The following is a 15,223-nucleotide window of genomic DNA, read 5'->3' as shown; positions in this document are numbered from 1 at the left end:
ATAAATGTGTCAAGAATATGTACAGATTTTTAAAATGTGTTCATTTTAGAAAAATATTTGAGGACCGAGATCAATAAGAGGGATATTCTTTAGTATCAGGATATATCTTGTCAATTTGGAGCTTTTGGCTCATGACCCTACGTCTTCCTGGTGGTGTTGTAGGTCTGGTTTGCCTGGACTGTGCTGAACATGGAATCCATCTTTGAAGAGGACTCCCAGCTACGAAGAGTCGTGGAAGGGGAGCTGGTTATAAACTCTGCTTTTACCCCTGACCAAGCTCTGAAGGTGCAAATAGCAATTCCATGTTTGAGTGGTGGAAGGTGGCTCACATGTTAATGATTTGTTTTAGCCTGTGACCATCTGGGTTTGCTTTTGTTGTGAATGCTTAGAAAGGACACCGGCCAAGCCAGCTTAAAGCTCCATTTATCATGGAGTCACAACCTAATGTTCATTCATTGTGCTTTAAAGACCTTCTAGATGTCATAGTTTAGACTTTTGTGTTTCAGAGTATGTCAGAGAATGTATCATTCTTGAAAGTTCTTTTGAAATATAAGCTTTCACAAGATTATTCAAGTTGGTTTTTATACCATATCATTCCCTTGTTCTGTGGCATTTTATGTGCAAAGGAATTGCAGAAATGGAAATGAAATTAGACTAGATGACTGTTAAGGCCCATTCTGATGCTGAGGTCTGATATGTTTTGACAGCAGAAAAGCTGCTACTACTAAGGATGAAGCAGCAGCTAGAGGTTGTAGAAGAAAATATTTTGTGCCTTTTTGGGGTTACTTAAATTGGAGACAAAATATTCAGGATTCTATTTAGATCACTTAGAAAGACTGATTGTGAATGTTCATTTCATGGCAGCTAACAGCCTTCCTTTCTTGCAGAAAGCTCAAGCCCAGCTGAAACTCCCCATCGTCCCATCTCTGCAGAGGCTGCTGATCTACCGCTGGGCCCACCAGGCTTTGGCCACACCTTCTGATCATCCTCTTCTGCCTCTCATTTGGCAGAAGTTCTTCCTCCTGTATCTCCACCGCCCAGGCCCACAGTACGGGTATGCTACCCTGTGTTGTAGTACATTTCTGTGTTGCTACTTCTGAGTGTGTGTTCTTAAACTGTGGAGTGTTCGAATCATTCTTTGGTGACATTTAACTAGGAATCTCTCTCCCTCGGTTAAACTGGATGGCTCTGAGTTTGGGATATATTGTGGTAACTTCCCTTTAACAACCTCTGCACCTGATTGTGGGGCAATCAATAATGTGGAACTCAGTAGGAGTTAGCATGGAACCTGTGGAGGTACGAATGGAAACTAGTTCCGTTGATGCTCTATCTCCATCTGATCCTCTGCCCCCATCCGAAGCTCTGCCCCTGTCTGAGGCTCTGCCCCCGTCTGAGGCTCTGCCCCCGTCTGAGGCTCTGCCCCCGTCTGAGGCTCTGCCCCCGTCTGAGGCTCTGCCCCTGTCTGAGGCTCTGCCCCCGTCTGAGGCTCTGCCCCTGTCCGAGGCTCTGTCTCTGTCTGAGGCTCTGCCCCTGTCTGAGGCTCCATGTGTGACCCTTAGGGGCTGTTGTGGAGAGTGCCATGGCTGTGAGCCAAGGCCAGTGTGTGTAGCAGCCTTTGAATTGTGCTCAGGAGGGCACAGCATCTCCACTGGTGAGAAGGTGCCGTGTGTGGCCAGCCAGACCTGTGCTCTGTTACTTTAGTTTCCACTTTAATTCCTGTCTCACCCACATTCCCTTAACCATTCCTTTGAAAAATGAGGATGTTGATTCTTTGTCACTTTCATTTTATACCAGGTTTGTATGTTTTCCAGGACCGGATGCCATTTTAATCTATTTTCTGCCTCTAGCAGTGATGGTATCTTGAGTTTATATAGCTTGTCTTTGTTTTTAAATTACTTTTATATATACTTTTTTTTTGCAGGGGTAGAGCCTGGCTAAAGCCAGGAGCCGGAAACTCATTCTGAATCTCTCATGTGGGTATAAGGGACTCATATATTTGAGCTAGGGTGCACAAGAGCAGGAAGCTAGAATTGAGAGTGGAGCCAGATTTGAACCCAGTTGTTCTGACATGCATGTCAAATGATATCTTAACTGCTATGCCAAATACCCACCCACTCAATAACTGCTGTCCTGTGCTGTGCAGAAAGCACATGTGCATTGTGAGTTCATAATCCATGCTTATACTTCGTTAAGGTTACCCATAGATGGATGCATTGGAAGAAGGTTCTTTCAAAGCCCTGCTCATATCAATTTGCTGAAAGAAATGAAGAAGCGCCTGACAGAGGTGGCTGACTTCCACCATGCAGCGAGCAAGGCCCTCCGTGTACCAGCAGAGGGCAGCGAAGGGCTCCCGGCCAGCCAGGTTGGCACCGCTGCTTACCTCACATCACCGGAACTGCACACGGAACTCGTGAGGTCAGTGAGGTAGTGGATCCGCTGGGGTTACCGTTAGCAGTACAGGTGTTGCTCTGGAGCGGCTGGCTGTGTTTCACCTGGTGGTTGTTAACCTTAAACCCGTGAGATTGACTGTGGAAGGTGGCTTTGGTATAGGCTTGCTGCTACTTTTTGTTTGTTTGTTGTTTTGTTTTTCTTTTTTATTTTAATTTGAAAGGCAGAGTTATACAAGGAGAGAAATGGAGAGATCTGCCATCTGCTAAGTCACTCCCAAAATGACCACAACAGGCCAGAACTGGGCCAATCTGAAGCCAGGAGCCAGGAGCCAGGAGCTTCCTGTGGGTCTTCCATGTGGATACAGGGGCCCAAGCACTTTCCCAGGCCATGAGCAGGGAGCTGGATTGGAAGTGGAGTAGCAAGGACAAGAATAGGCACCTGTATGGGATGCCTGTACCTCAGATAGAGTTTAGCCTGTTATGTCATGACACTGGCTGCCAAGGTTACATCTTGAAATATTTCTCTTGTGTTTCTCAAGAGAAGCGAATTGGCAATTTGAATTGCCAAAGCGAATTGGCGCCTCTGCCTAGTGGCAGGTGTCTCAATGATAAACTCAGGTCTCATAGTTTTTTCTGTACAAATAAAAATAAACCTAGAAAATTTTATTGTAGCAGGTATACAATGTTAAAAGCCTGCTAGACTAGTTCATTAAACATTTATTCATTTGAAAGACAGCATGTCAGAGAGAGAAACGGAAAGAGAGAGAGATCTTTTTCTTATTTATTTTTTAAAATTTATTTATTTTTATTAGAAGGGCAGATTTACAGAGAAGGACATATATAGGGAAAGAGCTTTTGTCTACTGGTTCGCTCCCCAAGTGACTATGATAGCCAGAGCTGAGCTGATCGGAAGCCATGAACCAAGGGCTTCTTCTGTGTCTCCCATGCTGGTGCAGGGGCCCTGGGGTTTGGACCATCCTCTTCTGCTTTCCTAGTCTACAAACAGGGAGCTGGATGGAAAGTGACACAGCCAGGACATGAACTGGCATCCATATAGGACCCTTGAGTATGCAAGCCAGGATTTAGCCACCTAAACCTTTGCACTGGGCCCATATGGCTACAACAACCAAAGTTGGGTCACGTTGAAGCCAGGAGCCAGGAACTGCGTCTGTGTCTCCCACACTGGTGACAGGGGCCCAAGCACTTGGGCAGTTGTTTTTTCCCTTCTCAGTTTCATTAGCAGGAAGCTGGATTGAAAGTGGAGTAGCATGAACTTGAATCAGCACTCTGATATGAGATACTGGTGTTGCAAGTGATCATTTAGCCTGCGGTACTGCAATGCAGGCGCCATAATCTTTGTGAGAAATAATAACCTGCTTATAAAATTGAGGTTTTTGCATCCCTCAAAAGGTTAGGAACATGGAACTCTGATTTTCTTCTATACAGTTCCTGTGCCTTTCATTAATATTTTTGACACAATCCAAATATTACTCTTATAAATAAGACTTAAAATAATTGGTCTTAATAATTCACTCTGAAATGCAAAGTGGCTAGGAGAGCAAACCTAACTGTCTTCCAGCATAAAGCCTCAGGCGCGTCTGACATCAAGCCCTCTGTCCTCATCTTGTTGGACTGGAGGAAAGCTCCTGTTTAATCTGCTGTGACTAGTGGAAGGCTTTGTCTTTGGACATTTTAGGGCAGCCAAGAAAGACTTTGCGGTTGTTTTCTGTCTCCCTTCTCCCTTTCCTGTGGTGCGTTCATAAAGTGGCTCCCATTCTTGCTGAATGAGAAGCTGGTGAAGAGAACTGGGCCATCGTCCTCCCTGGAAGGAGCTCGAAGCCCCATCGGAGCCCTGGTGCCTGACAGCCTTCCCCAGGCGGAGAGGGAATTTTCCAAGCCATGCCACCTCCCTGTCCTCTCCTCAACCATTTAACTGTGCTGGCAGTTAGTTCTCTAGTATTGTTGCTGCTGCAAACAACTGCTTAAAATACCAGTGACCTTAGCTGAATAGACTGTGCTTCTCGTAAAACCAAAAATAAAGGAAACCTCATTATGTTTATAAAAAGCAATTTTACTGGAAAATCACAACATTATTGTTTTTTTTCCTGATGAGAACAGAATGTACTCATACTATGAATTTTATTTGTGATTCCTTAAGGTAGGAGATGCTCACAGAACCTAAAGTTGGCAAGTGTTTCCAGAGTGTAAGTTTAGGAAACCTTCAAGGCTTTTTCTGGAAGATAGAAAATGTGTTTACTGGGAGTGTTATTTGTACCTTCCTAAGCACTGAGGCCCCCGGGCCGGAGTTGTCCAGGATAGCAGAGCTCCGCATGCAAACCCCTACGTCTGTGCTAAAGACGCCTTTTCCAAGTATTCCCTCTGTGTACATCTCGCCCTGCCTCTGTGATGGAGTTCATCCAGCCCCTTTGATCTCCTGTTTGGCAATGACTGCATTGCATTAATGCTTTAGAAAGAAACTGGGAGTTTCTTGGCGCTCTGGTGGGTGGTTGGACATGTATTCTGTGTTACAGAGTTTTCCTTGTTTTTACATAGAGCTGCCAGTTTCCAGAGTTAGGAGAAATCTCATTTATCTGCTTATCTTTTATGTTGCATATAATTGCGTGTATTTTTTTTTTTTATCTTTTAGACTCTTCAATGTATATGAATTATGGCTAGAAGATGAGACCTTCCAAAAAGGAGATACCTATATCCCTTCTCTGCCAAAGCACTATGATACTCACAGGCTAGCAAAAGTGATGCAGAATCAGCAGGTGAAACTATAGCTGTGTGTGTTTTAACAAATCTAAAGGTCACTTGCATTGTCATGTTCCTAATGAGGAACCAATTAGACCAGTTGCTGATGTAGAAAAGGGTGGTAACTGAAGTAGTCACTGTCTCTGGAATTTGTCACCATATAAGTGATTGTATTAAAGGAATATTACCCTTTGAGTCTCTAACCTAACATGGCCCCCCCTAAATGATCTTGAAGCTCATTTATGGCTAATTACAATCTCATACTCAATGCTTTTGATAGTGATTAATTAACAAGTGAATTAGTAGTATGTTGAGGAATAGTCAGCGGGATTTTGTGGTTGTTTGAATACACGAAGGTCCCTAAGTTGGACAACCAGGGGTGCTGTTTACACAGGTGTGGCCACCTGAGGAGGGAGTGTCTGAGAGGCTTCCAGGAGAGCTCAAGGAGTTGGGCAGAGTGGATACAGGGATATGGGAGTGAGGTTAGGTAGAAAAGGTGGGTGGAATTATGTAATTCAAAGATAGAGAACTGGAGATGTGACCCGAGAAGCATTATCAACAATTAAGACCACAGACAGAAGGCTTAGAATACAGAGCCAGGGAGTTAGGAAGAATAAACACAAGGTGAAATATTGTGGAATCCCCTTAGTACGGTTTCCTGCCCAGCTCTTCCACAGTGTATTTCACATCTGAGAGACCCTTTCCAGAGCTTTGCACATAGTAAGCCCTTGGTCAGTGTTTCAACAGATAATGGCAGCTTTCTAGATTTTCTTAATCTCTAAAGCTTGTCCTGTTTCCTCAGCATCTACAGAATTTTTTCTTGTTTAATTCATTCTATTCCTCTCATTCTTTGCTTGCCATTTTTATGGGCAGTGCACCCCAATCCCCATTTTTGATCTGTACGTTCTGAGTTGTTACATCATTTTGAAGTTTATAGTTTTAAGACGTACTGTGGTACTTAGCTCTAAGAATTCCATGCAGCCTTTAGCCTTTGTCAGTGGTTACTTAGTATAGTCAGTAAAGGTGGTCCTGCGTGACCTCATTTAATGAGGATGGGTGTGCACTGGAGAATCTAGTCCAGCTCATCAGATAGTCAGGTGCATGCTGGAGTCAAGTTGTGATTAGGATGACACTGGGACTCCTCCTCTGACTAGGGAATGCCTTGTTTTGTCATTAGTTTGGGAATGATTGTTTAGCAGGGCCTAGCATGGTAACCTAGTGGCAGAGATCCCATATGGGTGCCAGTTCTAATCTGGCAGCCCTGCTTCCCATCCAGCTCACTGCCTGTGGCCTGGGAAAGCAGTCGAGGACGGCCCAAGGCTTTGGGACCCTGCACCCATGTGGGAGATCTGGAAGAGGCTCCTGGCTCCTGGGTTCAGATCTGGGCAGCTCTGGCTAATCCTAAAGAGCACTGGATACTTCTTGCAGAATTCGAAAGCTACAAATGCAAAAATAATGACATTTACATCTGAAACATTCTTTAATATCAAATGTCTCTTCAGATTTTAGACTTCTGGTTGCCGCACAAATGGACAAAAGTCTTGCTTTTTAAATGTCTTTATAGTTTGTTTTAATAGGGATCCATATCATTACTTTCTCTTCCCTGATAACTTATTTATTGAGGAAACTGGATAGTTTGTAAACTTTTTGCATAGATTGTATTTTACTAGCTGTGTGTTTGTGGGATAGTTTAACATGTTTTTCTGTTCCCATTATTTTCTGCGAATTATTGTTTGGATTTAGAGGTTTTATCTAATCCAGGTTTTATTTATTTTTTTTTTTTTAGATTTATTTTTATTATTTTTTCATTGGAAAGGCAGATATACAGAGAGGAGAGACAGAGAGGAAGATCTTCCATCCGATGATTCACTCCCCAAGTGAGCGCAACGGGCCGATACTATGCCGATCCAAAGCCAGGAGCCTCTTCCGGGTCTCCCACGCGGGTGCAGGGTCCCAAAGCTTTGGGCCGTCCTCGACTGCTTTCCCAGGCCACAGGCAGGGAGCTGGAAGGGAAGTGGGGCTGCCGGGATTAGAACCGGCGCCCATATGGGATCCCGGGCGTGCGAGGCGAGGACCTTTAACCACTTGCGCCACCGCGCCGGGCCCCAGGTTTTATTTCTTTATTTATTTATCTCTTTCAGTTGTTTTGGCTGTTATCCAAATCTTATAGTGCATGTAATTATAAGCTTAGTAGTGTATGTATATAATTTATGAACATACATACAGTTTCCACTTAAACTTTTTCTAATCTTGGTATACAGAAAATTTTCTGAATCATACTAAGATTGTTAGTGTAGCCATTTTAGATGTAGTTCATCTAATACTGAAGATCTTGTAGGGGGCCACTTCCTGCTGAAGTTTACTTACTGTATAGTTGAATATATCCTTTTCTATGTGACTGTGACCCGCCTGTCAGAGTTGAAATTCTGTGGTTCCATTCCAGGAACTGTGGACAGAGTACTTGAACATGGAGCGTATACGCCACGAGTTCCAGGAGGTGGTTGGTTTGTGGATGCAGGTCAAGCTGGAGTCCCATTGCCCGTCCTGTAGTGTGTCAGTTCAGCTGGACTTCACTGACCCTCTGCTAGGTGAGTTTTGTGATCCTCTCTTCCTCTCAATGTGTGGATGAATGAATGAGTGGATTAATCCACTGAGGGTTAAAATTTCTACACCTTGTCTTGCCTGTGCAAATTGCTTTAAGAGCTCCATATTACTCTGTCTGCCAAGGCACTAGGTTAAGATTCAAGTGAGAAAAAACTCCAAGACAGTAATGGTTTAAACAAGATATTCATTTTCTTTCAAATAGAAGAAGTTTGGAAGAGAATATTTCCTGAGGCCTAGAAACTGTCGAGGACTACTGCCACTTCTGACTTCTCAGAAAGGTGTCACCAAATGCTCACCATGGCCGTGTGGGCTTGAGCCATCACATTGACTTTCACCTTCGACAGCCAGAGGACACCTGCCAGGACAGACATTCTAGTCATTCCTCATGGGCCATCCTCAGGGCACAAGTAGCTGTCCCTGGTGGAAAAGGAGCTGGAACATGACCACTTGTGTTGGTGTTTCCTTTTTTCCTGTGAAGCTCTAAAAACACATTTAAATCCACATAAAAAACTGCAAGAAGTTTCAGTGTAATTATTTTGGGGGTTTTCAGTTTTAGCATTCAGAAGTCTTTTTCTTTTGTAAGCTCTTTTGTTGTATCTGAAACTCAAATGGATATTCCAGAGGGTTTTTTGTTTTTTTTTTTTTCTTTAAGATACTTTTTTTGAAAGGTAGTGTATGAGAGAGAGAGAGACAGATAGAGAGGGAAAAGATTTTTTGACCACTGGTTCATTTCCCAGTTGGCTGTAATAGCCTGGGCTGGGCCAGGCTGAGACCAAGAGCCAGAAACTCCATCTAGAAAATGATTGACATATTTCACAACAAAATGAAAAACAATATTTGAGTACACATTGTTCTTAATTACTAAATCTTTAAAAAATATGGGTCATAAAATTGTAGAGTTATGCCTCAAAGAGTTTATGGAAATTCTGTGTGTATGAGGTAGGTGCTGTGGTCCACAGGCTAAGTATCTGTCTGCAGTGCCAGCATCCCGTGTGGGGCCGGTTCAAGTCTCAACTGCTCCACTTCTGATCCAGCTCACCTTAATGGCCTGAGAAAGTCTCAGAACATGGTCTGAATGTTTGGGCCCTGTTATCCACATGGGAGACCTGGGTGAAGTTCTTGGCTCCTGCCTTTAGCCTGTCCCAGGCCTGACTTTTGTGGTCATTTGGAAAATGAATGAGCAAATGGAAAATCCTTCTGACTTTCTGCCCTCCCCTTAATCCCTGCTAAATAACTCTGGCCTTTTCAAAGAGGAGGAGGGAGGGAGAGGCAGAGAAAAAGAGAAAAAGCAAGCATGCATATCTTTTCAATTCCATTTCACAAATGGTGTCTTTTGTCGTGTTCTTCAGCCCGTACCTGTTGTGTGATAGAGTGAGAGGGTAGGGAGATAGGAATTTATTGGATGCCTATTGTGCTCTATAATATGTAGTTAAAGAGATACCAAATTTTACATTTGCTGAATTAGCATATTGTGCAACCTAGTACAAAGTTTTTGTGGCACATGTCACTTACTTGGACTCTATAAATACTTCCTATTCAAAACTTGAGCTAATTTCAGAATTTTTCAGACTTATCTGTATTTTTAATGTCTATTGGTTTTTCTCTTCCTGTTCCTATGCAGTTACTATGGACGGTGGCATGAATTCTCACCTGGACCACCCCAAATCTACCTCTTTTGTCCAGCCCATTGTCCATCTGGTGGATTCTTTTTTGTCTCAAGCTGATTAAGACAGAAGCTGTTTGCTAGATCCCCTTTACAGTAGTGTCTGATCCAAACTTCATAGCACATGTGCAAGGCTGTTGGTAATTTAAGATCAGGAGTCTTGGCTCTCTCCTGCTTGACTGGTTTTTGAGGATGGGGGTTCTGTTGAATTATATCACAGGTTCCTGAGCTCCCAGCTCCTAGTATAGAACATTTTTATGCCTGTGAATGCTTCCTGAAATGTTCAGGTAACAGCAATAAGAAAAAAAAAATGGTTTTATTTATTTGGGCTAAAAAATTTTTTTGGAGATCTCTGGCATTCCTTATGAAGCTTAGAGGCCAGAGCTTTGTCCTAATTTAGTGTGTTACTGCCCAGTAGAACCTGTAATTCATAAATGTGACTTCATTTTCTTTTAGCCAAAGAGAGGATTTTGAGTAACTTGCGGAAGCACGAGGATCCGCATCCTCCCCTCGTCCTGCCTTCAGTGAGGCCTCCTGTGCCGGTGATTTCTCCAGCTGTGCTGCTGAGTCAGAAAGAAGCCACACAGCTGGTGTACACAGATCTGAACGTCCTGCAGCAGCAGGCCAGGTAAGACCCTTCTCATCAAGCATAGTGTTCCTGTGTTGGTGCCTTGGTAGCCTGAATGATGTAGTTTCTGGAATGGCTTGCCTGCCAGGATTCTCACTGTATAGTTAAGTTGGACTAGACTGGACCAGGTAGTGTGGTTCACTTGATTGGGTTGTGACAAGTCCTTTACCTTTGTATTAAAATTAGGGTAGCACTTTCGTGTACTACTGGTCTTAGGTGTTTTCTGTGGTGGCATTTGAATGTTAGAGTGCCAGTAAGATTTTCTTTTCACTTCTTTTGATACTAGAAAGATGATGTGGGAAGGATGTATAAACTGAGGTTTGTGTGTGTTTATAGGGGGAAAAGAGAGAGAGAGAGGAATATTGCCATCTAATTCTCCATAAAAAAAAAAAGACATGGGCACTATGTGGAAAGTGTGGAAAAATTTAGTGTTTTTAGGTCACATGTTGGATATAGAATGATCAGCTGTTAAAAGTTTTGATTCTAGTTTGCCATTTTATGAAAAGGAATGTATGTAGAGAAGTCACTCTTTGAATGACTGAAAAGTTATGCTCCTTTCTTCATTTTCAACTTAATGATTAGCCTATCTGACAGGGAGAGGGTTTGATTCAGTCTTGGCAAATACATCTTTTGTCTTTTGTTACTGTCGAATGCTTGGATCTTGCTGTGCTGTAATGCTGGCTAGCAGTAGCTAAAAACTTTTTATTACTGTGTATAACCTTTTCAAAGATTTTCTTTTTAATTCCTGATGGTATTTTTCAGAACTGCAGCTCTTCGAGAATCTCAGCAGGTTGCCCTGGATGGTGAACTTTTAGACACAATGCCCAAGCAATATGTTAATCGAGAAGAGCAGATCACCCTCCATTTGGAGTGCAGAGGCAGCAGTGGCAAGAAATGCCAAGGAGCAGCAGTTGTAACAGTTCAAGTAAGATTGTGTAGATTTCTCCATAACTTGGATAATTTTAATTGAGTCCTTGTTATTGACATGTCCTTAAGAAAAATCTTTTAAGAAGCATAATGTGTGATCTGTGTCCCAATTAGAAAAAAAAAAGTGCATATAGAATGAAACCCATGCAAATCTGATCACACATTTCCATAAGCACTAGTTAAATCCTACAAGAGAGATATTCAAATAGAACTTCAATGGAAAGCAGATTCATTGAAGACTTTTAGACAGAGAAGCCTAAACTGATCGTCAGAAGTTTTTGATCTTCGTCTGGGTTTTGGATTTCATTAGAAGGAATGGAGTAGCCACAGTGTCAGTGGCTAGATTGTGTATTTCAACTCTTTAAGGATTGGTGGTGGGAATTCACATTGGGAAATGTGGTGTGAGTGACCACTGGCTGTATACTACAGACAACAGATTCCCCAAGACTGAAATGGGAGGCATGTTTGGGGGACGGATCAAGGGGGAACTTACCTTCAGGGAGAGGTGGTACGAGCAACCTGATTAATGGCACTGAACTTCATGCCAGACCTTGTCTAAGAAGTTCCTTATTTTATCCTTACAGCAAACATATGAGGTGGTTGTTACTGTCTGTACTTTCTGGGTGGAAAGCATAACAGAGCACTTTATTCTTTCTGTCCCCCTCGCTGGGACAGAAATCTAGAATATAGTCACTACCTATATTTGCACACAAAAAACAAAAACAAAACAAACGAAACGAAACTAACCAAAAAAAGCCTCTTGTTTTTAGAAGTTTTAGAAATTCGTTTTTAGAAATTTATTTTTGCCCATCCTTGATTGTCTACACACTATCAGTACTTTTTTCTCCCTGCAATTCACCTTTTAACTATTCTGGTGTATTCTTCATCATTAGTTTCCTTAGGAGACTGTTACCTCTCAAATGTTTTCTCGGAAATAATCTTTCATACTTACTGCATTTTGTTGTATGTATTTAAAGTGAAGAAATTTGTCCGATAAGTCCAAATAAGCTCAACTTTACATTTTATTGTAAACAAGTTATCATTGGCTTGGTGCTTTCTCTTGGGGTATGTTTCCCTCATTTCTAATGCTGTAGCAAGATCTAATTACAAGTGCTTTAAGAATCAGTTGCTAACATGTAAATGCTAGAAGACAAGCTTACCAATTTAGGGTGGAGTTTGAGTTGGAGAGAAAAATACTGAACTTGTCTCCCATTGCAGTAAAAAGAGGATGTATTAAAATATAACCTGTTTTTGCAAATGTGGTAATTTTCCGTATCTTGGAATTGTGTGTTATTACCAGGCTATTAGTTATTTGTAGAGAATGGAATTCTGTGAAAGTACATTTTTGTAAATGACAATGAGAGAAATACAGAAAAATATTTTCCTAATTCTGATTCTAATTGCTCTGTAGAGAGTTGTAAATGTTTGCTGTCACAATCAAATAAAGGCCTATTGGCCTGGCCTTCTGTTAACTCTCAGGGTCCTGCAAGTGGAAAGTACCACCGGACAGGCCAGGGGGCTAACTCTCAGCTGGCAGGGACAGCGTTAGATGTTTGGACCCTTAAGCTGAGGTCTTGTTTATACTCTTTAGCTTTGTTCATTCTATAATATAATGGTACACCTTTTGCAATATGCTTTTTTGGTAAGGTTTAGTGAGTTTTACTAGAAAGTCAGACATACAGAGAAAGAGAGAGACAGAGAGGAAAATCTTTCATCCGTTGATTCAATTCCCAAGTGGCCGCAATGGCCAGAGCTGTGCTGATCTGAAGCCAGGAGCCCGGAGCCTCTTCCAGGTCTCCCACATGAGTGCAGGGACCCAAGGCTGGGAGCCATCGTTGACTGCTTTCCCAGGCCACCAACAGGGAGCTGGATGGAAAGCAGGGCTGCTAGGGTTTGAAATCGGCATATGGGATCCCGACGCCTACAAGGTGAGAATTTTAGCCACTAGGCTACTGTGCTGGGCCTACAATATACTTTCAATATAGTTTTCTTCTTTCTGGGATCTCCCATGTGGGAGCACAGTGCAGAGGCCCCAGGCCTTGGGCCATTTTCTGTTGCCTTCCCAGGCACATTTCTAGGGAGCTGGATCAGAAGTGGAGCAGCAGGGACATGAACTGGTGCTCTTAGGGGATGCCAGTGCCTGGGCAGACCCTTCTTATGTGCACTGCTCTGTGGTGCTGGCCCCAGGATCCCTGGTTCCTGATCCATCACTGCTATGTTCCAGGATCTGCATTGATAGGGGCCTGGAGCCAAGAGTAGAACCCAGGCACACCACTGTGGGAAGTGGGCATGTTCAACTGCTAGGCTTAATGGCACCTGCCCCTTATGGCATGTTTTAGTTTTCTGCTGGAAGGTTTTCTGCTCATTTGCCAAATTCCTTGACTGTCAGTTCTATTTGGAAGACCCAGAGCCTTGAGAACCCCACTAATGGCCCTGGAGTTCAGGCTCAGTAATAATGTCTACTGAAGCAGAGTTGTTCTGATAATACAGTGACAACAGAATTGGATGTATGAAGGCAGTGGGCTGCTTTTATAGTCTGAGACTTAAATAACATTTCTCAGAGAAGTTAAATAATAAATTGCTAATTGATAATATCCTGACGAGTACTTGCTTCTGCCTGTCCCTTACCCACCACCAGACTGAACTTTGAGAATACAGCTTCTATTCTTGAATACCTGTACCTGCTAGCATGGCTTCTAGTGTGTAGTGGATATTCTCGAGTGAGTGCATGGAAGATACCAATAATTGTTACAGCTAGTGTTATGATTGCAGTGTTCTGTGGTTGTTGCTGGATTTTGAGTTATGAGTTCAAGGACTTTAATTCTGATTTATGTTATGAATGCCTTGAGTGATCATTGCCATAGAAATAGGATTTTGAAGGAATGAGCAACTAGATTTATATCCTTCACAAATTATAGGAATGTTGTTGATGTGTTTTGTGAAAGACATGCATGTTGTAACTTTCCTGCTCGAAATGAGCAGTCTTAGCATGTGTTTACTATGCATGTGGTCTTGGGAATCAGTACAGGTTAATTTGTTGGATTGTTGCAGTAATTCACTTTCTCTCCCAGCCCATTTTCAAGCACTTTCTCACTTGCTTTCACATGTCAGGTACTTTACTTACATTATATTAGGTCTTCTGCAGTGAGGTTGTATTTAGAGAAACAGATCCAGAGATGCAAAGAGACTTGCCAAGTAACTCAGTCATGGTTCGAACCTGCGTCCATCCAGATTCAAGCCCACACTCTTCCCATTCAATATTAATGGACCATTTTTCTTTAGCTGCTTGACCTCCTCTTTCTGAAGTGATTCTGATCGTGACAGTCAAGGCTTATTTAATTGAGCATGCATTCCATATCTACGTCTTTGAGATGGTATTACCTTCTTGTCAGTGGTTACAGAATGTATGATTCTAACCAAATATTCTGTATGGGATTCACATTTTAAAATGAGCTTCATGAAACATAGTTTTTTATTTTAAATATAATTTTAAATGGCTCATTTATAAGGATTTCCTGAGAAGGAAAGTCCTGGAAATTTCCAGCTGTCGGCAACTTGTTTGAACTGTGTATGGTTTGTTTGAGACACACAAAAGCCAAATATATTTTATGAGAAGGGAAAAATTCCTATTCTGTACTCTCCCATCCTAATAAAAGCCTTTAAAAATTCGGTGATATCCCCTGAGGAAATGGGGTGATTTACAGTTGGGTTCCCTTTATTGTACTTCAGCATGCTTGTTAGTCATAGGATTTACTGTGATGTGAAATATTTGTTCATTTCTAGAAATAACAGCTGGCCTCTTATTACTGTAAGCCTTGCTGAAGGTCACTTATTTAATTTCTTTGTCTGCTTAAAATGATTCAAATGGAGGAGTTTTCTCCATATGGTGGTGTTCTTGTCTTTATGAGGTGAGTCATTCAGTTTCTCTCATCTCTGTTCCAGTAGAAAGAAAACTGAACAGCCGTGGGGACAGTGGTCAAAAATAAGAAAACTAGAAAGTGACAATAATTTAAGGATTTTTTGCTTTTGGTAAACATATCCAAACTTTCCTAAATGAATTGCCTTTGTTTAATGTCTACCATCCTGGGTAGTTGGTTTAGAGTTCAGCTTTCAAAAAAAAGTAGCTTTAGTCTTGTCCCAGCATTTCCTGTTCAGATGGCCTCCTTTCTGTCTCTGTCCTCCACAGTTGTCATGGTGTTTGTTGTGTGGTAACTTGGGCTTTAAGTGTCCTCTTCTTTCCTTTGCCTCTGTCCACAT

The 15,223-nt window shown here is 42.2% G+C and overlaps 1 protein-coding gene across 3 annotated transcripts in view; it reads left to right on the top strand.

Annotated features, from left to right (window-relative positions):
• EPG5 (ectopic P-granules autophagy protein 5 homolog) overlaps nucleotides 1-15,223 on the top strand; it is an 86,400-nt gene that overhangs the window by 41,050 nt on the left and 30,127 nt on the right. For all 3 annotated transcript variants that reach the window (XM_040984963.1, XM_040984964.1, XM_040984965.1), the window contains exons 21-27: nucleotides 163-285; nucleotides 888-1,054; nucleotides 2,194-2,415; nucleotides 5,038-5,161; nucleotides 7,588-7,732; nucleotides 9,868-10,039; nucleotides 10,802-10,964. In XM_040984963.1, coding sequence (XP_040840897.1) covers nucleotides 163-285; nucleotides 888-1,054; nucleotides 2,194-2,415; nucleotides 5,038-5,161; nucleotides 7,588-7,732; nucleotides 9,868-10,039; nucleotides 10,802-10,964 — 1,116 coding nt within the window. The remainder of the gene's footprint in view (nucleotides 1-162; nucleotides 286-887; nucleotides 1,055-2,193; nucleotides 2,416-5,037; nucleotides 5,162-7,587; nucleotides 7,733-9,867; nucleotides 10,040-10,801; nucleotides 10,965-15,223) is intronic.

This window comes from Ochotona curzoniae, unplaced genomic scaffold (assembly GCF_017591425.1).
Source record: "Ochotona curzoniae isolate NIBS_2020 unplaced genomic scaffold, NIBS_Ocur_1.0 contig_43, whole genome shotgun sequence".
NCBI lineage: Eukaryota > Metazoa > Chordata > Mammalia > Lagomorpha > Ochotonidae > Ochotona > Ochotona curzoniae.
The sequence above is the reverse complement of the archived record's forward strand: the minus strand, read 5'-3'. Positions and strand labels throughout refer to the sequence as shown.